Source organism: Leuciscus leuciscus (assembly GCF_965113295.1).
Source record: "Leuciscus leuciscus genome assembly, chromosome: 25".
Taxonomy (NCBI): domain Eukaryota; kingdom Metazoa; phylum Chordata; class Actinopteri; order Cypriniformes; family Leuciscidae; genus Leuciscus; species Leuciscus leuciscus.
In genome coordinates this window covers 28,271,422-28,295,564 of record NC_138724.1, presented here as the reverse complement: position 1 = coordinate 28,295,564, position 24,143 = coordinate 28,271,422, and the positions used below count along the sequence as shown (strand labels likewise).

Genomic DNA, 24,143 nt, shown 5'->3' with positions numbered 1-24,143 from the left:
CAGTAATATTGTGAAATATTATTTCAATTTAAAATAACTGTTGTCTATGTGAATATATGTTAAAATGTCATTTATATCCTGTGATCAAAGCTGAATTTTCAGCATCATTACTCCAGTCTTCAGTGTCACATGATCCTTCAGAAATCCTTCAGATGATCAAGGAACATTTATGATTATATTTTAAATCAATATTTATATGCTGCAATAAAAAAAAAGTATAAAATGCTGCACAGAAAATTAATCAGAGAATCAGTTCATTTATATGAACTGATTCAATAAAACAAACTGATCTTCACAACACTAGATATGAGAGAAAAGACATTCTCGGACCAAAAAAAAAAAAAAAAAAAAAAGCTGGAAAAGTCACACAATAAATATGCATTTGAAGGCAAAATGAAGTGGCATTCACAACACATTTTTCTTCTGTAAGCTGACATGTTTCAAACCAGGAATGTGTATTAAAAATATTAGGAACCATCCAAATGAACTAAGAAGCTAAAATGAGTCTGACTTCCCATCTCTACAAGTAAAAGACAAATATAACACTTAAATGGCACAATAACCAGCAGGGTAGCCATGTGGAAAATAGTCTGTTACTGGACAAGCTAAAAAGTCCTTTACTACTGTCCAATGTTAATCTAACCACCCATCACACCCTCTCCTGTTCACCTACGCCCTGCAGAGGCCTTTACATGCATTCTGGGAAATTCACATGAGCCTATAGAAAAGACTTAACGCACAATAAGCCCCTCTAGAGAAATGCTTCCACTGTCTGGGCTTTGCAGTGTCCCACTATGGAGGCTCAGTCGGGACAATCGACAGGAAAGAACATGACAATGACCGAAAAACAACACAAAGGGTTTGAAAGACAAGACAGAGAAATATCCGTTCGCAAACAGGGAGTGTGTGTTTCCTCACCAGTCGTCTGAAGTTGCCCGGACTGGAGTTTTCCGAGTGTATGATGGGAATGTAGTCGCCCGTCAGCACGTACATCTTCCACGTGGCCGTACACCCGTTGGACTTCTCGCAAGCGTAGCATCTCCACAGCGTCTGGGTTACATAGATGAACGCAATAAGGTTACGAGAGACGGTGCTGTATCGCTGAAGGGCGTTGTTAGGCACGACACGAAGCGGAGTGATCCCTGACTTATTCACGGTACAGCACTAGACTCGAGTACCTTATTGCTTTTATAAAATGGTTACCACACATTACAAATATTAAATCGGAAAAATATGTATCTATGTAACTTTCATGAGGTAAAAATCACTAAAAGCATTCCTTCCACCGGAAAAAATAGTCCCTGATCGTGAACAGCAATAGAAGTTACATAGATTATTTCACCATTAGATGGCGGCAGAGACTGTCTTTATGAGTGAGTCAAGTCGGTAGAGAAAACTTTTACATTGAAAGGACTCAAACTTGTCGTGAACACGGAGAAGCATGACGCGACTGACAAATGACTAGGACACGGAAAACCCCTTAACTGTTAAAAGGGCAAGATATCGCAGCGGACATTCACACGGATTGTTTTATTACAAATATAGGACTGACCTGAAGGAAAATGCTATATCTACTGTAAATGCAGGTACACTCGCTTAACGATCTCTACAATACTCTACTCTATAATCTTCAATGAACAATATCAATGAGATCAAACATGTGTTTACGTTGCTAAGAGTGGTTGCTAGGGGTGTTGTGTAGTGATACATAGAACCGTTGGGTGAAGCGGTCATGAATACATTTATCGTGAATAAAACACAGCTTTTATTGACCAATCAGAATCAAGGACTGGAACTAACCGTTTTATAAAGTTTATTAGGAGAGAAATGCTCACTGAACGTGTTGTGAGCGAGGAATGAGAAGTGGTTTGTCACCTGTATGAGAGAGGCTGCGGCGGGAATCTGCCGGTTAAAATGCTTCTGTCTCTGTTTCTGCTGGACTTTAAGAGCAAAGCCCGATCCCAGAATGCCCTGCACACAGAGGAAAATAAGTTAATATAATTGGCTATTACAAAAGAAATTAAATAAATGGAAAAACTTACCATAAATTTTTTTAAATTAAACATTACCATAGTACGGTTACAAAATAAAAGCACAATTATATGTGATATTCATGAATGATGTTGTGAATGATGTTGATAGACTTTTATACCAATTAGAATTTATTAAAATGATATATAGTTTTACATATTTTTATATTAATTTATTATACATGTTGTATATTGTATACATATATTATTTATAGTTTTATGAATTTATTATAGAAGCAATACATAATTTATTTTATTATTAATTTATTGATAATATATTAAAGTAAAATTATATATATATATATATATATATATATATATACACACACACACACAATTTATACTTTTATGAATTTATGATAGAATTTATTATAGAAGCAGTATTATAGAATTATTATAGAATTAATTGTATTATTAATTGATTGATTATATATTAATTAAATTATATAGAATTGATACTTTATTATAACTACGGAATTTTATATGAATTAATTTTACATTAATGTATATATATATATATATATATATATATATATATATAATTATATTTGTATTACTTTATTATTGAATTTTTATAAAATGTATTATATATTATTTTTAAATTATATCATTTATATTTACATAATGTTGTATTTATTTATTATATACAAATAAATGTTTTTAATGACATAGTTGTGTTCGATTCTAATGTTGCAGATGCATGTTATATAATGTGTAACATGAGAACCGCGGGCCCCTGAGGCCCCTGGAGGCCCTATCACTCTTAAATGGACCACATTAACCCCAGACCCCATTACTGGAGGGCCTCCATAGGAAAACACTGCCCCGGGGCACCAGACAAGCTCGGAGAATGTGTGTGTGTGTGTAAAAAAGAGAAAGAGAGCAGTCAGTGTGTTTACCGCAGGCAGAGCAAAGAAGGAGATCGCAAACACGCTAAAGCAGGAGGCGATGGCCTTCCCAATCCACGTCTGAGGGACTTTGTCTCCGTAGCCTATCGTAGTCACCGTAACCTAAGAGAAAAACAGTTTGGGATTCACAGTCATCAGCTTTAATGATGTTTGCTAAGATGTACTAAAATGGACAAAACAACAAAGACGAGACAGTAGGAAAACACCCCAGCAACTATAGCAGACTATACAACCACCACATTCAGGACAACTTGAAATTCACTAAAAATTCACTTTGAATGCTTCTGCAACTGCATAGAAATGCCCTGTTAAACCCTAGCTCCTATAATACTATAGCAACTCATTAAAAAACTTAGCAACCATAAATAAATGGGCTAAAAACACACACAGAACATCCTGGCAACCAAATTACAATATTCTGGCAACCTACAAACCCCTGGTGGCTAGTTTAGCATGGGCAAAAATCATTCGTTTTCTATCCAAAATTTAAAAATCTAGTTTTTATGTCTATCTTGACCAGACATTATGTCTACACAATATGGTTTATTTACATTTTGGAAACACCAAATACACATCACATTACAAAAAAAGGGTCAGTGGAAACGTCAGACGTGACGCATTTAAGAATATGTGAGTATTTTCTAAGGCGTCTGTTGAAGTTCACGCTCGGTTCGTTTTTCCCCTAATCCTGCACAAAACGTCGGGTTTCATCCGACGCAGGAAAACAAACACGCCTGTAGCAGCGCGTGAAAGCCTAGTCCGTTCAAGAGGGCTTTCTGGTGACGAGGTGTGTTTGCAGTCTTTCCATTCAGGACGGACAAAAAGAGCTAAAGTAGGACGAGGCGTCATACAAGTGCTCTGGGTGGCGAGAGAGTTTAATCCCACCACTGAACATCCAAAAGACCACAAAGGCCACGGCAAGTGGGAGTCCACAGTCACCGGGATTCAAGTGTGTGTTTGTGTGAGACTTCGGGACCCCTAATATTCTCCAACCAACCAATTCACGCCGAGTTATTGAGTCACAGAGTTCAGTCGATGTTCAACGTGTGTGGCAAAACCAAAGCTAACATCTCAGTGTGTGTGTGTGTGTGTGTGTGTGTGTGTTTGCGTGTGTGTGGGCTGCGATTACAGCTCTAGTTTTTTCCCCCGTCTTGTCTTTAATCTTGCTAAATTTATCTGCACACTGCTCTTCTTTCTCAAATCAAGATATATGGTTTCTTAAGAGCAACTTGAGAAATATAGCTACTAGCATATTGTGTATATTTCAGAGTGAGAGGAATGCTGTATTAACCAATTACCATCTAGAACCAAATATATCTGTTTTATAGTTGTAAATACGCAAGAAGTTTGGACACATTTAATCTATTTACAATTTATATTCATATACAAAACTAATCTCATGCATTAAAGAAGATGGTAATACTTTAACACAAGGTCCCATTAGTTAACGTTAGTCAATGCATTCATAAATACTGCAACAAATGTATTGCTTCATTGTTAATCAATATTATTCGTTGTTAGTTCATGTCAGCTCAGGTTCATTAAATAATAACGGATACAACATTTGATTTGAATAAAGTATTAGTAAATGTTGAAATTAACATTATCTAAGAATAATAAATGGTTCGTGGTTTTCCAAAGTTACAGCATTTTCACTGGCCACAATTTTTACATCAATACCATGAGGAGAAACTGCCATATAGATATTTTTAATATGATCTCATAATTTGGCAGCAGGTTTATTAGGTCACTGTCACTTTAAGAGCTGACGCACTGATCCATTACACTGTTACACATGCGTTTACTTTCTCAACTGTTTACGTTCACTTAAAACATCACTGACTGTGTTTATTACATGAAGACTCGCCAAGACCGGCATTTTGACATTATTTTGTGTGTATTTGAATGTTTAAGCGCAATAAGCAGCGAAAAAGAACTCAATTTAGTCCTGAGAGGTGGCTTTATGTGCGCGCACTTGCAATGTGAGCACAAAATCTTTGAATTTTCTGTATAATGCACTTTGCATTATAAAGATATAATACATACCCAAGCACTTTGAATGGGTAAAATTATGCGCAATATGCGCAATCCCATGGCGAAACGTAAGCCCTGTAACCGCAGCAATATTGATCCGGAGCAAATGAAACTCGCTGTCAGAGAGAGAGAAAGCGCAGATGGTATCGTGTATCTATTCTGCGGGATACGAGTATTGGAAGCGTTTCAGATTTTTCAGTATTGATATGCATACATTTTTTTTTTTTATATATATATATTTTTGACAACACTAAATTGCACTTAGTTTATTATTTCAGATGCATTTTTAAGGGCCTGTTTACACCTGGTCACTTCATGCGTTTTTACTGATCGGACAGCTACTGATTTATCAAACGCTTCCATTTACGATTCCTGGTCACATAAATGTGTTTTTGCTTAACGGATATAAATCCGATCTTCAGTTCCCGCGTATATGCAGATTTAACAGAGTTCACGTCACCGAAATCAACAGATGAGCTGCGTTTTATTGATCAAGATCATCAGAGAGAGAGCGGAGACAGCCCTGTAAGATCATTTCAGTTCTTTACTTGTAATGAAGATGATTGTGTGTCGATTGTTGATTGATGATTGTTTTAATGAAGATGATTGTGTGTTAAGCGTCTGCGACTTCCTTTCACTATGATTTGTGATAGTTTGCGCGTTTGCTTGATGAATAGATGCTCAGCTGCTCATCTGCGGGGATCATATCTGGCTATAACATGACATATAGCCCATAACACGCTCTCACACCTTTATTTTTAGCATTGTTGGGAGGAGTCAAATTTACATATGTGGTTTCATCAACCAGATGCATTTACACTTGTCCAGTTTGGTCTGGAAAGCGTCTCAGACCTCCTCCTGATGTGGTTTGAGCGATCGGGTTTAAATCCGTCTTGAATGCGTTTCGGAGGGCATTTACACCTGGTCTTTTCACGATCGGATAGCTATCAGAAAACACATGAAGTGGCCAGGTTTAAACAGCCCCTATAAGACTACAATTGAAAAATGTATATACAGTATTACATATAAAATTAACCCACCAACGTTGCTAGTAGGAGTGACTGCGTTAAACACCACTGCTGAAATACACACACATTTGGCGGGTGTTAATGTCAAGTCTTGATGTTAACTAATGTTAAATGGAAGTGTTAGACTTTAGATACTTAGTATAGTAAAGTGTGTCCAAATTCTTGACTGCTGATCTAAACTACATCTTTTAGGCTTCTCCAAACTTTCTCGTAAAAAAAAAATAAAAAAACATTTGAATACTTTCATTATGCATCATCTCCTTTCTTAAAAGAACCGAGAGGCCAGGGGAAACAGCAGCAGCTTTGTTAAGTTAGCGAGGAGCGGTTATGATTCATGTGGCTTCATCATACGGCTCTGGATGTGTCGCGCCAGCTGTGGTCTGCACCTGCAACTCCAGAAAACAAAAACACAGACGAGGAACCAAACGGTTCTCCTCCTGTCCCGTAAAAAAAAAAAAAAAACGGTTTCACTTTATTTTGATGGTCCCTTTAACACATTCTGTTGACTAGAAGTAACATTGCATTTCTTTAAGTAACTCTCATTAGAGTATTAGTAGAGTATTAGTAGAGTATTAGTAGACTGGTAGGGTTAGGGTTGGAATAAGTTCACATGTAATGTTACGTATAGTCGACCGAATGTTCAAAAGGGACCATCAATATAAAGTGTTACCAAAAAAACACACACACACAAGATCTTTAATGTCTCGATTGTTTCTCTTTTACAATAAGATGGGAGTAAGAGAAACGCTTGCATTTCTCCTGATGAAAAGTTCACAGTAATCTCCTCTAGAGTTTCAGAAGAGATCTCAAACACTGCTCAAATTTGTTCCCAACATGCTATGCATATTCATTTTACAGCACTATACTCGTACTGTATGGTGATTAATTATTAACTCATTAGTGTCTGTTGTTTTTTCTTTAAGGAGAAACACCTGAGACAAAAGTTAATATGTAAATAAAGCACGTTTTTTATATAAATCGAAAAGTCTTATATTATTACATATTACACTCATGGTGTGTGTTTTTTCTTCTAGTGATAAAGTATGTTTACGAGCTGTTTAATTTACGACACTTAATTACAATAAAAAATTTATTCAAACTAAATTAATTAATTCAAACTAAATCCATAAATGATTGGAACCCCTAAAAGGCTCCATATATGAAGAGCCTGACGGAACCCTTTAAGGTTCCATATAGAACCCTTTCTTTATAAGAGTGTAGATATAACAATTTTCTTTTCCAAGTTCAAGTCGACACCATCCGTAATTCCTCCCGTCAATCTAAAGTTTTGTAGACAAAAGCGAGACGACCCCCATCGAGGGTTTCTCAATGCCTCCTCCTCCATACAAACAACTGCTTTTGTCCACGACTCGAGGGCCAACGGGTGGCCATACACTTTCTGACCCTCTTCACGGAGAGGTACAGCCTCTGCAATTAAAGCTTTAATTAACGGATCCGACACTTTACGGCGCAGGAGAAAGCTCTTTGAGCGAGAGGTGAAAGGTACATTGGCCGAGCTTTTGTAGCTCTCGGATTCCCCGTACAGGCGTACGATTGGTTTCTCATTACGGTTCACACTAAATTCAGCTTTTTAATTAACTGCACTGGAAACTTCATCCAGGAGCGAGTCCAATGGCCTTTCGAGTGGGTTGATTTGGAGCTGGATGTTTTATGACCCTCTTTTCTTGTGTGGTTTGCAATGTGACACAACAAAGAAAAAATCACAGGCATTTTAGAGCCTCAGGTTTCTGTTGTGGGTATAAACATTCTCACCATCCCAAAGCAAGACCCCGAAACTCAACATATAAGCTATTGGAGACATTACTGTTCATCTAACATTGACATATTACACCCATAACCAATCCAAACTGAGGCTCAAAACCAAGGGAACTCCCTAAATAGGCAGAGTTTTAAGGTACACACCTGATATGAATCCAACAGGCAGAATAATTACGCTTTATAAGAATCTAAGGCACTAAAGGGGGTTTTCGCATTGCTATTGATTAGAAGAACCATTTTTTCCTTAGTGTGAGATCATCTGAATGATCTAAAGAACCTTTTTCCACTATAAATGAACCTTTTGAGGAATGGAAAGCCTCTGGTGCTGCTCACGTGACGGACAAAAACGACAGATTTTTTATTTTAATTAAATGATTGTACTATATTTTAGTTCGATAATGTTTTTTATTTAATATTTAGAATTTTTAGGGGATTTTTATGGTACTAAATTATATTTATGCAATAGTTATAATCCATTTATTCACTTTTTGAGCATGGACTGGAAAATGTTAAACTTAAACTGTCTTGAATGCTTTGGAGCACAGACTTGGCAGAGTATTGCTGAAGTGAAAAAGGTTTAAAAAAGCAAAACTTGGGAAAAGTTATACAGTTTTACATTTATTGTTATGAAAAATGCACAATATGAAATAAATATTTTTCACAAAACATGCTTTATTCCAAAACTGTGAGAAAAATCAAGCCATACATCTAAACAAGCTGTGTTCTAAATTTGAGGTTGATATCTAAAAAAATGAGCTTTCAGTCAGATTTAGTTTGAGGCGCAGTACCGAACGCTTCCACTAGAGGAAATTCGTCTCCCAGTAATTTCCAATGCACAAATTTTTGATCATGAACAATACAAATGTGACTATATTTTTTCAGGAACGTTCAACCTTTTCCAATCATGTCCATGATTTTTTTTTTGTGTGTGTGTATGTATGTGTGTGTGTGTGTGTGTTCACACAGCAAGTGCCAAAACCTTTACTTAGTTTCATACCATTCCAATGAAGTAAAAAAATCTTTAAAAAAACAAAACACCAGAGTTTGAAGAGTGTCATGAATCATGAAAGATGGTGGAGAAAGCGGGAAAATGTAATACAAATATCTGAGATACATTCAACCTTGAAAAGAGATGTTATCTACTAGGATCTTCCTAAAGCGCTTCTGTTCGACAGACAAGGAACGTCATGATGAAATGAACTGCAGATTAGACAGATAATGCCAGATCTCCAGAGGGCAAGACGGTTTCTAGATTTTAATTAAAAAAAACACAAATTACTCAAATGATGAATGGAAGACAACTACAATGATTGATGTTACGGTCTTGTATCATGTGCCAACCAACTATAGCTTGACAAGCAAGGCTTTCTTAGAATGGAAAATAGTCTAATCTGTGGTCGGTTGCATAAACTGCTCAGACTAGTCTTACAAGTTAGACATCTAATTTTGCTCTTCAAGTCCGGTCATAACTTTTTAAAGTAATTTACATAAAAAGGTAAATTGGTCTCATTTAAATCTGAAAAGTAAGACTCTTATCCCTCGGTTAACTGCTGGTCGATCTGTAACTCGCCGCTTCACTATCACAGTACGGATGCATCGTTGAAGAAATCAACTAGCGAGTCACGAACCATATTGTCGCAAATTGGTCGTTCAACCACGTTGTTTAACACTAGAAGTGCCATGGCGGTCATTTTGACCGTTTGGAATTTTATATCTGCAATAACTTTGTTGAAAAAATAAATTAAATCCTGCTCGTACCTGACTTTTCCTATAAGTGTCTGTATTTTCATTTAAAATGTTTTTCATATAAATTACACATAAGGCAAAAAAACCAAATTAACATATTTACCTATTTCGGCCATAGACGGTCATATTGACCGCACTGAATTTCGCGGTATTATTATAGGCTATACAAATATACACAACAGTAAAATGTGGTAAAAAATACACAAAACATATTCAACAACAAATCATTTAAATGTAATGATATTCAGAACAGAACAAGAATGAAAAAATAACTATAAACAAGCCAAAATGAAATACTTTATAAGCGAAAGTGAAAGTAAGCGGCGTTAGGTTCACGTAACTCTCTAATTAGAATCAAAATGTTTCAACATTTGCGATGTATTTGGATGGTAAACTATTCTTTATTATAGGCTTTGTACTTCATTCACGTTCCAATATCGACGGAAAAAATCATCCTCTTCACATGCGCAAAATGGTACAAATTATACTAGGCTACTGACTATATAAACAGAGCAGTAGAATTTTTAAATGTTAGGTTGACTATTTTATTATTATATTTTATTATGGCTATATTGAACAGGCTGCAATGTCAAGATTGCAATGCTGGAATATGGTGTGTGTGTGTGTGTGTGTGTGTGGGCGCGGGCGCGATCGAACAGTGGAAACATGAAAACATAGGCTACTCCGTCATTTTGTTCAGGACATATACGGATATTATTTATTTATAAATGTATAATTAAACTTGTTTAAATGTACAGTTTGGTGTTGTTTTGTTTTTAAAAGATATCCTAATACAATAAATGCATTAATCTCTCAATTGGGTATTTATCATTAAAGATATAGAGTTTGGAATCTAGCGGTCAAAATGACCGCTTGCGGCAGTTCTAGTAGTTATGGAATTCTGGCACTTCTAGTGTTAATGATGTCATGCATGTGCTGGAGTAATAACTACTTTTAATGAATCTGTTGAGATTGAATTAATGCTTGATGTTTAGCTATAAATTACGGACGTGGCTTTTTTCTCTCAGTTATTTTGCTTTATTTCCAGATTCAATCATAGGCTCGTTCTTACACTAGAGTACATACGCAAATGCACACTCTTCAAAAACTAAGCTCTTGACAAACTAAAAGACGTAAATGACATTTATATGTATTCTAAATAAAAGACACAGGTTGTACTGAATGTCAGCTTGATTATTTTGCTCAAGTTAAGGATATATTGAGTCCACATGTCATGCAAACTAGAAACTGCTTCTAACCACAGCTCGAGAGCCGTCCTTCCAGACACACAACTCTGTGATGCTGTTTGCGAATGTTTGTTGGAACGATGTTTTCGGGAAACACTGACTCATTGAACTGCTGATAATGACGGAATTTGCAACCATAGTTGTCTAACGATGCTTTCGGGAAACACACCCTTGACTAGTTCTTAAGACACAATATGACTGTGTTTATGCAACTGGCCCTGGTCTTATCTCCGCTTGTCAACTCCTGTAACTCCACTCTCTGATGAAGAAGAATGAACTCACCACGCCCCACCATAGTGCATCAGCGTAGCTGGAGAAATCCGTCTTCCCTTCCTCGTCTACCGCGTCCTTCTCCGCCAGATACACAAAATATGAGGAGAAGATCAGACCCAGGAACCCGATGTACAGCGTGGTGATCAGCTCCTGAAAAGAAGTTAATAAATGTTAATAAATAACAGTTAATAAATAACATAGATGGAACCTATTTCCAACATCAAGATTGTAGGTTAAAACGTATATATAATGTAAGTAAATAAGGAGTGTATTTAGCATTACGTGAACATTTTAGGAACGTTCTAAGATCTTAGAAGTTACTGGTCACCATTCATCTTTGTGAAAAATATGATCCATGTAAACTCTAAATGAACATGATGCCACATAAACTGCATGCAATTAACAAAAACTAAAAAAAAACGGGGGAAAAATAATAATATATAAATGAAAAAAATGTAATGTAAAATTAATGACTGTTTAATATTGATTAAATTAATGAAAAGTAAAGTTAATCATTTTAGATGTATAGCATAGCATGTTGATCTCTTTTTCTATTATGCATTACACTACATATATATAGTGTAGGTAATAGTTTTCAATGACCCGACAAGTTTGATTAAACAACTAAAATATGTGGAAAATATTCTGTATCTTTTAAATATTTTAAATATGAAGGAAAAACAACAGAATAAACTTGGTTAAGGTTGTTGTTTTTTTTGCCAAAAAAGGCAAACTCTAGCTACAGGTTTTATTTTACTATGAATAAAATGCATTTAAAAACAAAAAGCTCACAGAGAAAAGCATACATCGACTACAACGTAATCAGTTATTAATATTTTGTTGGTTCTCTCATGTTTTTTTTGCATGCGTTCATAATTTCTTTGTATGACAGCCTGGCCAAAAATTATGTCATCAATTTAACATGTTTCATTGTGTTATTATCACAAATAAAAAAATTTACTCAAAGCACAATGCAAAATGCTTACAAAATCTTTAACAAATTTTTTATAATATTTGAATAAATGGTGACGTTTTTTTCTATCACTTTATATATATATATATATATATATATATATATATATATATATATATATATATGAATAAAAAAAAAAAAAAAAATATATATATATATATATATATATATACATACACACCTCTTTTTGCAATACGAAAACCAACATTTTGATAGATTTTTTGCTACTTTTTAGTGCAATATATACTATATTCATGACTAATAACAACACAGTTTAGTTTTATTTTGTGTGATGCACAGTGTATGGTGTTTGCTCATTTACTCTCGTTTCGAGTAGATGACGTGGCGTACGCCATGAGTGTAAAAGCACCTGACCTTAAAAGGCAAAACTGCATGTGAAGGCGCACGGGGAGCTGAATGAATTAGCCTAATCATGCCTGATCCACTGAGAACTTCAGCCCTTTCATGAGACGTGCGTCAACGGTGAAATGATTGAGAAAATGTGAGCGTGAAGTCGTTGGATTTAAAGCGTAAAGCCTAAGATGAGTGAAACGGGAGCTTAGATTATCGTGATGTGAATTCCTGAGGCCATATTTGGAGAGAAAATCTGAGGCTGGTTACGCCAGACGTGTGCTGATTAACTCAGTTTGATGAAATCAGTGGGTTTCATTGCACTGTAAAGTATTAACGCGAGAATTACGGTCATGGCGCAAACCAAGCGTACCTGTCGATGAATAAAAACCACTGATCCCAGAAGCCTCCATGTTCCACCCTGACGGTCCACATGCAACATACGCAATATCTGAAGGAAACGGATCCCTCTACAAGTATACACAGAGCATTAATCAGCACACATCAGTGAAGTCTGATCACAGCTGGATGTTCTTCTGATCAAACATGTGTATGATGATATTTCTGTACCTGATTGCGGACGTGGCAAACACTTGCCCATTGGACCCGACGCTCAGAACCACGACAGAAGCGACGACCACTATCAGATCTGTGTCATGAGCACAAGAGGAGGTCAAATTCATACACAGAACTTTCTGAAATTATGAATAATCTCAGTAAAGATAAAGAGCTTTTTTTTTTTTTTTCAGGGAACGGAAAAAAAATTACATTATGGTTAAAGAAAAACTAAATAAAAAAAACTTTTTTTTTCTTTTTTTTTTTATATATAATTTTTTTATATATAAAATAATAAAACTCCGGGTTTTAAAATATAAAACTCCGGGTTATTAAAATATATAAACTAAAACCATAAAAAAAATTTAAAACATTTTTGTTACTTGGAATATAATATGAAAACTTATTTTATTTCAGCTATTTCAGCCAAGGAAGCATTTCGCATTTTCATTTAGTTTAACTTGAAGCACAAAAATAACTAAAACAACAAAAAAAAAATATATATATATATATATAATCTGTCAAAATTGCAGATGTTTTAAAAAGCATTGGATTAAAAAACAGGTAAGAATGTACAATGTAGTGGGGTCATGTGACAACAACATAACGTTCGGCTTCACATGCTATTTTTAAAATCAGTATGCAGTATATCACATCTACTGTAGTAAGCAGTGTGCCAGTATTCCACTCTAGGTAACATCCACCTATAATGGAGATGGGCTTCCTGACGAACCGCAGACGTCCTTTAATGCCCACATATTTGCTCCGACAGCCGGCCGACCACAGCCGGACCACGTACTCCGTCCCGAAAAACACCACCAGCACGATCTCCTGCAAAGCAGACAGAAACAGGTGGATCTCTGCATGATTACCGTATATGTGTGTGTCTACACGATGTCCCAGATGGGGCTCTGACCTCTGATAATAGTTTGACCCTGATAGACTCAGGGGTTTCTGGGTGATCTGGGTGGCCTGACTGCAGTTTGCTTACACAAGTCAAACGAGTGCTAACAATAACTAGTCTACTGGCAAGAACATACACACTGTTTTGCTCTGTGTGTGTGTGTGTGTGTCAGATAAATAACTGTGCTGTGTGTGTCAGTTTAGTGTGTTAGCAATTGGAAAAAACTGTAATTTCACATTCATTCACTGTATGCAAGCCTACTCACAAAAATATCCAGAGATTATTTCATTGTGCAGGTGTTGTTGTTTTTTATAGCTCAGGAGACATAATGGAGTTCTTAGTTAAGTCTAATTTATGGGACAACGTTGCTTTTCTACTAAAATTCATTTTGGAGTAATTAAAACTAAAATAAAAAAAATAAAAAATAAAAATAAAAAAAATAAAAAAAATAAAATAATAATAATAAATAAAATGTAAAAAAAAATGTATAATAATTATTATAAAACAAATAGTAAAAAAATTAATTAAATAAAAAAAAGTAAAAAAAAGTAAAAAAAAGTAAAAAAAAGTAATAAAAAAAAGTAACCCAAAAAAATAAAGTAAAAAAATTAAATAAAATAAAATAATAGTTGTCTTAGCTGAAGACATAATGGAGTTCACAGATGTGTCTCATTTAGGGATAAACTTTTCTACTAATATTCTTTAGGAGTAATAAAAACAGGCACAAATGAGTCAACAGTGATTGACAATAGGATTGGCTGCCAGAACTATTAAAATGAATGTTTTAGTTCATATTCGAGATCTCTGACTTTTGATTGGAGCCAAAAACTCTCTATTTCAAAGGGATCTTTGGGGATTATCTCACACACAGAATAAATAGACACACACACTCACTCATGTCTCTCACTAAAATCTGTCATCCAGGCAGGGTAATTAAACATGCATTAAATGCTGGTTTGATGAAGTGTGTCTGTACGGTGTTCAAAGCCTCGGGGTTTTCTCTGGGATCCGCCCCACTGCAGGTGTCTACAGGTGTGGGTGTGCTGACAGAAATACAAACTGCTAAATCACTTATGTTTAATGTGGTCCTGGGAAAACAAGCCTTCAAGCCCTTTCCGTGAACTCAACATCAACTCAACTGAGATATGACATTGCCATCCAGTGGGAGTAAACGTTACTGCATTCGCCTCCTGGAAATGTCACTTGCAGCACAATAAAAGAATTAAAGAAGTGATGATATCTAGTGAAACACTCACCATCCAGAAGAGCAATCCTGAAGCGAAGTCTGCATAATGCTCGATGGTGGACAGCACACTGAATATCAGACACACTAGGACCATGAGAAACCTGTGGACATTAGTAGGAGAGATCTGCCGTTACACACGCGTGCATCTCTTTCCATTTAATGATTTCAACAAAGTATTAAAAACCACATCACTATCTGATCCCCATCGAAATCACTCCAGGTCGATTTTTAAGATACTCTGAAATGGTTTTGATATTATGATCCCTGCTTACCTCAATTCACATGCAAATAATAAAAGTATGCACTGGTCGGTATGCTGGTATTGTAACAAACTACCTTTGTCAATGCAATAATAAAGAACCTTTTGTCTCATGCTATTTGCATTAGCATCTAACTAAATTAATTACTTTAATATACAGTATTCAATATAACTTAAATAAAAAAAAATGCATTCTTTGCCACTGGAAAAGTGAAAAGAGTCTCGTCATAAGCTCCTCCTCTAATGCAAGGGCTTGTGGGTAACATTAGCCAAAAGCTGCACACTAATTGTATTTTTGTGCTGCACACATAAAAAAATGCACAAGAAATATTATAGTATATTATAATATTATTATTGATCGCAAATTGAGACAGACAAATATAGTAAGACAATTTTCTTAATTGAACTGCACAATGAGGACTTAATGTCATTTAAACATTAATCCAGCAATATTTCTCAGTAAAGTTGCTGTGAAACAATGTCAATTCTGAAAAGTGATGTATAAATAAAATTTACTTGGACTTATTTGTCTTTAAAGGGTTAGTTCACCCAAAAATGAAAATTCTGTCAGTAATTACTCACCCTCATGTTGTTCCAACCCCGTAAGACCTTCGTTCATCTTCGGAACACAAATTAAGATATTTTTGATTAAATCTGAGAGCTGGCTCACTCCTCCATAGGCTTCTAAGACACTATAACTTGCTGGCCCAGAAAATGTATTAAAGAGATCGTTGATATAGTCCAAGTGACTCCAGTGGCTCAATCTTAAGTTTATAAAGCGACGAGAATACTTTTTGTGCGCAAAACAAACAAAAATAACGACTTTATTCCACTATTTATTTCCTTCTCTCTGAGCCTCGAGTTTTTTCACGTAATGTTTTAGCGTAGCGCGTCTGTGTTGTACGTCACCGCGTAGGCTCACTATTGGCCGACGCTGGTCATGTGTGTCATGTGTGTGACGTACAACACAGACTCGCTGCGCTAAAACACTAGGTGAAAAAACTCGAGGCTCAGAGAGAAGGAAAAAAATAGTGGAATAAAGTCGTTATTTTTGTTTGTTTTTTGCGCACAAAAAGTATTCTCGTCGCTTTATAAACTTAAGATTGAGCCACTGGAGTCACTTGGACTATATTAACGATGTCTTTAATGCATTTTCTGGGCCGGCAAGTTATAGTGTCTTAGAAGCCTATGGAGGAGTGAGCCAGCTCTCAGATTTCATCAAAAATATCTTAATTTGTGTTCCGAAGATGAACGAAGGTTTTACGGGGTTGGAACAACATGAGGGTGAGTAATTACTGACAGAATTTTCATTTTTGGGTGAACTAACCCTTTAACACCATCCATTATCATCTTGTTCTTATTTTCTTTTATTGCATGTGCCATTCTGCTGTTAAAACACTTTTTGCAAAAGTTTTTAAATTCATCCTCTTTATTGCACTGCTATATGTGCTAAAACATAAAGCTAAAAATAGTCCAAACTGTTTGAAAAACACACCAGCAAAACACAGCCGAGCCTCATTATACAGGACGCTCTTAACACAGAATAATCTAGTCGTTCACAAAACCCACAGACTAGTCGTGGTTTTGAACACCGTTTCTTAATCTAGAATATTGTTAGTGTGTGTAAGAAGAGCCTCAAAACACTCAAAAGGATTCCCACACACACACACACACACACACACACACTAGACAGATGGGAGAGAGTTTAACCACATGAGAGATTACACTTGCATAAACACACATTTCCTTTCAAACACACTCTCCGTCTAACTCTAAAAGACAAACACACAATGTGACTCACACAGCAGTCCGAGATCAAAATGTCACGTGTAATACAAAAGATAAAGCAGCAAAGGAGTTCGGGAGTTGCGTCACGTCCAGATGTATGCTGACCTGGTGTGTTCGGAGCGGCTCGGCTCGAGTGTGTTTTGACTGAGGGTCACGCACTGATGCAGAACACCAGATGGTGGACCCCTGAACGTGATGCACACAAACCACAATCAAATCACATGAGCTACATCTCACTGGAGAGACACCTGAGCTGCGGGTCTGGATCTTATAGATGCTCTGCTCTTCTTGGTTAGACACCAAAACATTCAGATCTGTAGGTCTGTTCTATAAGATTCAGTTTAAAGGTTCAGTTCTTTGTAAAATTCAGTTTTATAGGGTTCTCTCTCTTGAGTCCGACACGGAAGTGACTTAAACTGCAATTCATCAACTGGCCACTAGAGACAGGCTCCAAAAGAGAGTCAATCCCATAGACCCCCATGTTAAAATGCCCAACTTTACAGCAGAAAAAAACATGTTTACAGCCTGGTGCAAAAAGTGGTTTTGGTCTATATATCTAATTTTGTCCTTCATGACAACTGTGAGGAGGGTTAATTTGTTTATAACTAATCCGTTTAAATTATATAAGCCTTAAATTTCTGCATAATTAAGGGCGTTGTGGCAAAATGACCGATGGCGGAGTCAGGGAAGATGCAAGTTTTCTAGAAAGCCTCTTGTTTATTTTTTTTTCTTTATATTTTCAAGACGTGCAAATATTCACAGTGTCAGGATAGTCAAAAAAAAAATGCAAAACAAAAACTGTTCATAAAGAAAATAAATAGGCATTAAGTTGCCAGGCTACGTCTCTCAAGACCCTGCACACTTTACCAACCAGCATTACTATGCCACAGATCTTTCTCTCTGCACAGCCTTTCTGCTACTCAAGCCATGGGGCCTAATACAGCCTTAAACTAGCCGTAGCCCCACCCACTAGATTGCCCCATTGCTAACAAAACAATCATCCATGTAATCACATGAAAATAATTAAATAATAAATCAAACAAGCAAACAACCAATAAACAAACACATACCAAACGTTTCTCCCCCACCAAAATCACATTTGTAGAGAAAAACCCATACAAGTAATAAACACAAAAACACCCCTGCAATAATGGTTTCTCCCACCCATCACCCGCGAAACCCCTCTATTTCAACCCAGTGGCACATCCCCTCGGCTTCCCCCCGCGAAACCAGGAAGTTGAACCGGAGATCGGGACGGTGGTGGGTTAAGTGTGTACATTGTTGTAATTACAAAGCTTTAACTAAATAAATAAGTTTGACAGCCAGTGTGTATACTTTCATTACTTGATACCAAAAGATGTTAATACAGATGGGCGATAAAATGACAATGTATAGTTCGTGTAATATATGCTTGGGATCATGCACAAACATTTGCTATTTAAGAATGCTGGTAGGCCTTTCCCTGCACCCCAAACAACATTGCATGCTAGCTGGCATTTATGGCAAACTGTGGTAAAATGACATTGTAAATAGTGCACCAGTAAAAGAACAGCGAACGGCAATGACAGTGATATGACATGGAGAATAGCGGCAAGACAGCTTGAATGTTAGCGCTGGCTGCTGTCTTGTGAGCACGTCACGGCTCAGTTCGTGACAGGCGTGGCTACTTGAGTGACAGGTGGATTGCCGCTGATGTCACTACTAGCGTTTGTCTGTTAGCGTCATGTCACCTCAGCTAATCCTGTATCTTTGCCCATTTTCGGTTATCCAGGAGTGACGCGCTGCCAAGAGGCGACAGCCGGCTCCGCCCACTTTGGGCTTCAAAAATGCCCTTCAGAAACTTACGGGTGACATCACGGACACTACGTCCATATTTTTTTTTACAGTCTCCGGGTTCTAACAGTGATCACTGTCGGGTTCTGCTCTACAAGGTTTCTATAGGTTCCGCTCTATATGGTTCTGCTGATTCCACAATGTTCCAAACTGTAGGGTTCTAATTTATATGACCAATTTCAGCCCAGTAAGATTTCGTTCTATAAGGCTCCATTGCCCAATAAAGTTCTGTTTTTAATATAGTTCTATTCAAGGGTCCGTTCTAGCCTTAGCCAGGTTCTGCATTACGTGATTCCAATCTATAAGGTTCTGACCTATACGACTCCGCTTTATAGGGTTCCACTCAGTAGTTCTGCTCTATACGTATGTTTTCATTCTGTTTTCTGATCTACATATTTTCTGCTCTAAGTTTGTTCTCTATAGGGCCCGGCTCCATATGTTCTGCTATTTAATCTGTTCTAGCCTTGGCTGGGTTCTACTCTACAATCTTCTGGTCTGTAGGGCCCTGATCTGTAAGGTTTCATTTTATACGGTTCTGCTCTATAAGGTTTTAGAGTTCTATATATTTTTCTCTTTAAATACATAGTGGTCTGCTTTATATAGACAAATTCTTCTTAAGGTTTAGTTTTATAGAGTTCTACCCATTCACTATAAAGTTCTGCTTTTAACAGTTTTATTCTATAGGAGTTTGTTCTAGTAGCTTAGCCATGTTCTGCTCTACAATCTTCCAGCCTGTAGAGTACAGTGTTCTGCTCTCTATAAGGTTCCACTCTATATGGTTCTGCTCTATATGGTTCTATACATTTCTTTAAGTATAGCTTCTTTAAGATTGTGCTCTATACTGCTCCATTCCATAGTTCTCCTCTATAAGGTTCCTCTTAGTTTATACAGTTTCTTTATAAAGTTCCAACTCTATAGGGTTCTACCCAATAAGGATCCACTACAAAGTTCAATTCGTACATAGCAGAACAGAGACTCATAAAATGGAATCGTATAGAGCAGAATTGATACATAAAGATCGGAACCCTACATATTCTAACACTGCAGAGTTACTTAAATAAAACCCTATAGAATTTTGTTAGAAAAATAGAGAACTTTATAGAGGAACCTTTTAGAGTAGAACCCTATAGAGAGGAATCTTATAGAGCATAATGCTATGCAGTGGAACCAAATACAGTAGAACAGTACCCCTATAAACCACTATACCAGAACACTACAGAAAGAGGAATCTTATATAGAGTATGGTTCTTAGTAAAATTCTATTCTACAGGGTTCTGTTTTAGTCTATGCAGGGTTCTGCAGTACAATGTTCCAAACTGTAGGGTTCTGCTCTATATGACTCTATAGGGTTTCGTTCTTCTATATGGCTCTATAGGGTTTCGTTCTTCTATACTGTATGGCTCTATAGGGTTTCGTTCTTCTATATGGCTCTATAGGGTTTTCGTTCTTCTATATGGCTCTAGGGTTTTCGTTCTTCTATAGGGTTTTCGTTCTTCTATATGGCTCTATAGGGTTCCGTTCTTCTATATGGCTCTATAGGGTTTCGTTCTTCTATACTGTATGGCTCTATAGGGTTTCGTTCTTCTATATGACTCTATAGGGTTTCGTTCTTCTAAATGGCTCTATAGGGTTTCGTTCTTCTATATGGCTCTATAGGGTTTCGTTCTTCTATATGGCTCTATAGGGTTTTCATTCTTCTATAGGGTTTTCGTTCTTCTATATGGCTCTATAGGGTTTCGTTCTTCTATATGGCTCTATAGGGTTTTTGTTCTTCTATATGACTCTATAGGGTTTCGTTCTTCTATATGGCTCTATAGGGTTTTCGTTCTTCTATATGGCTCTATAGAGTTTCGTTCTTCTATATGACTCTATAGGGTTTCGTTCTTCTATATGGCTCTATAGGGTTTCATTCTTCTATATGACTCTATAGGGTTTCGTTCTTCTATATGGCTCTATAGGGTTTCGTTCTTCTATATGGCTCTATAGGGTTTCGTTCTTCTATATGACTCTATAGGGTTTCGTTCTTCTATATGGCTCTATAGGGTTTCGTTCTTCTATATGACTCTATAGGGTTTCGTCTTTCTATATGGCTCTAAAGGGTTTCGTTCTCAACAATTTTACTCTGGGTTCTGCTCCTTATGATTCAGCACTGTAAGGTTCTGCTTTTAATGAGTTTCCACACTATAAGCTTCCAGTAGATTTCTGCTCTAAAAGGAATCGAATTGTAATGACACTGCATTATTGAAAGTAGTGGCTTTTAAACATTCACCGAGTTTGAAGCTTGAATTTAGAAAGCTAAGATTACGACTAAAGTTTTTAAACTTGTGTCACTAAACACTCTCAACACTTTTCATGTAAAGCGATTATGTTCAGAAATCAAGTGCATACTGCTGCTTTAGAACATATTGAGCTTATGCAAATATCCTAAAAAGAAGTTTACAAGCGATCTCAGATGAGAATGCTCCTCTAATCCATTTCTGAAATGACCAGATGTTGTGATATTGCACCATCAACAGCAGGATTAACAGAAATGCAGGACGTGACGCTCGCAAATGGAACAAATATGGATTCCCTCATTTTCTCAAATTTGGATTAAGAGCCTCAATACATAAAAGAGTGATAATGTTTCATAATCTGAATATCCTTTTAAATCCGTCTAAAGGTTCAGAAGCAGGGAATTGTTACGATGAACTGTTTAGGTATATAAACATACTTTTTTCAAATAATGTCATGCAAATTTTAAGACTTTGATGATGTAAAAGTAACTATTTGGGTTTGAGCTTTGTTTGAGTTAGTTTTGCACTATTCCCAGTTCAGTTTCATTTGTCTCTGTTCTTCTGTTGCCATAGTGTTGATTTGCCCTCATGTGTTACACCTGTTTCTAATTAAATATCTTGTTTAGTCCCTGGTGTTTCTCTGTATATATAGCCCTCAGTTTCAGTTTCAGTTGCCGTTTGTCCGTTATTGTCTTAATGTTTAAAGTCCCCCTGTGGTGAAAATCAAGTTTTTTATGTTGTTTCTATGTCTATGTGGGGTTTTTAATATGCTTTAACACAAACCATGTGTAAATTCATAAGTCGACACCATTGCTGAGTATTTTCACCTTAAAACTGCAGTGAACCAAAGACAGTCTCAAAATCTGTTTGAAATCATTGGTGTTTCTGATGTCACAAACTACCTTGTAACCAATCAGATCAACGTGTGATCGTCAACCAGTGGATCTCTGAGCTGAGTGAGTGAGTGGAGGCGGGGCTCATTTGCATATTCATAGAACCCCGTATACTAAATGAGGCAAGGGTGTCGAGTTACATTCAAGATATGTTAAGGCATGAAAAAAAGAATATCAATGAAAAAACTTTTAAATTTGTCATTTTGGTGATCAAAGATGAGTTTTAAGGGCTAAAATGATTGACCGCAGGGGGACTTTAATTGGTTGATCTGTTTGCGTTTTTCGAGATTTTTGATTTTGCTATTTAAGAAATACTGCTGGATCTCGATCCTGCTTTCTTTTAAATCCCTGCATCGCCGTGTCAGAAGTCAATAATTCATTTATTTTTCTTCCAATCACTGCATTCTAATTAAGAAAAACTAGGGCTAGAAAACCAACACTGACCCTAGACTGGAGCTGTGCTTCTTCTGAAAGGTCTTGTTGTGTTTGACCTTCGGCCGCATGACCCTATACGCCCCAATAGTTGTTTCTCACAGGAGGATCATTGTCTCTATGTGCAGATGTCTAGCCTCTATCCAACGGTATGTTCCTGTCAATCCCATGGACCCCTGCAGACACATCGCCTTTAGCCAAATTAAATCCCAAATCCAAACCAGATTCCCAGTCCAAAACACAATAACATTTACCTCAGAGCCTAGCCTTAGACGAGCCGTTTTCAATCAACCTCCCGTTGCGTTAAGAAGTCAAGGCACATCGGCACCTAATAAAGGCGCGAGCTGGGGACAAACTCGGTCACTGGTTAAAAATAATACCAAAAAAGAAGGACTTTTTGAAAGGACATACTCTAGACCTGATTAAAACAAAACAGCTGGTGCATTACTGAGCCTGATCCCAAAATCAGCTCATTTATTAACTTCAATGCGCAACAAACAACCTACAATGTCACAAATCATTCACAGTACATTCGCTTAAATCAAATATCAGTTACCATCGTGTTTGGCTATATCTTGCTTCCTTTTGTGGGTATTTTTGCATAACAAAAACACCAGGTTAAAAAAGACTTGTTTAAGGGGTTATGATATGAGAAATCAAAACTACCATTAAAACTTCCTGCAAGCTTATATATAATAAACAAAGCATTAATTTAATCAAGCGGCATATTTTTATGTTATTGCAGAGATTGGGTTTGGGGCTGGGTCCGTGGGACTGTTTCTGGGGGACGAGTCTGAGGGAAGAACAGGAGACAAGGGTAAGGAGAATGCAGAAGATAAATAAAAAGTGAACCCCCAGAAACTGTCCCATGGACCCAGCCTCAAACCCCATCTCTGCAATAATAATTAATAAAGGCTGGTTTCTAAAGTACTTCTTCCTGCCTCTATGTATTAATGCTCATGGGTAGCGTAAATGGGTTCCATTTAGACCTTAACATTAAGTATTTTACTGTTTTACAAGATTCAACAAGACATTTTCACCTGGCTATACCCAATGTTTAGATCTGTTGTGGTATTTATGCAAATTAGCACATACGCAATTAGATTATGTACCATTAACAAAAGAGTTTCAAAAAACTTGTAATACATTTTCTGTTTGTCTTGATGCAAGTAATCAACTCAGTAATTTTCATGGTGATATCTAAAGGTTAAAAATGTTACCCTATTCACGTGAGAAAAAGAATGAATAGGCGTATGAATAGGGTATATTTTGGTCTTTTTCGAAACTTTCCCATAATTTTTTTTTCCCGTTACTCAGGACATATTGAGGATACAAAATCAGTTTAGTTTGCTTCTGTTGCAATTTGTCCTAGGTTGACCCCCCATTCTGGCTTTAAATGACTGGACGGTAAGGTTGCAGCAGAGGACCGATCGGTGTATCACTGCCGACCCATTTGACAGCGATTACGGCTTTCCGGTTGTCCAGGAAAAGCCGGTGATGGCCTTTTCCCAGAGGCATGGCAGAAGTCATGCTCCTCATATCTGAGCTAAACATCAGCTTAAGCAAAGATAATAACACTCATTAGCAG

General features: G+C 36.7%; 1 protein-coding gene across 1 annotated transcript in view; it reads right to left on the bottom strand.

The window, feature by feature from the left end:
• kcnq1.2 (potassium voltage-gated channel, KQT-like subfamily, member 1.2) overlaps positions 1–24,143 on the bottom strand; it is a 153,725-nt gene that overhangs the window by 117,546 nt on the left and 12,036 nt on the right. Inside the window, exons 3-10 of the mRNA XM_082160658.1 lie at positions 15,085–15,175; positions 13,629–13,755; positions 12,940–13,018; positions 12,743–12,839; positions 11,055–11,195; positions 2,930–3,040; positions 1,876–1,971; positions 919–1,050 (exon numbers count right to left, since the gene is read on the bottom strand). Coding sequence (XP_082016784.1) covers positions 919–1,050; positions 1,876–1,971; positions 2,930–3,040; positions 11,055–11,195; positions 12,743–12,839; positions 12,940–13,018; positions 13,629–13,755; positions 15,085–15,175 — 874 coding nt within the window. The remainder of the gene's footprint in view (positions 1–918; positions 1,051–1,875; positions 1,972–2,929; positions 3,041–11,054; positions 11,196–12,742; positions 12,840–12,939; positions 13,019–13,628; positions 13,756–15,084; positions 15,176–24,143) is intronic.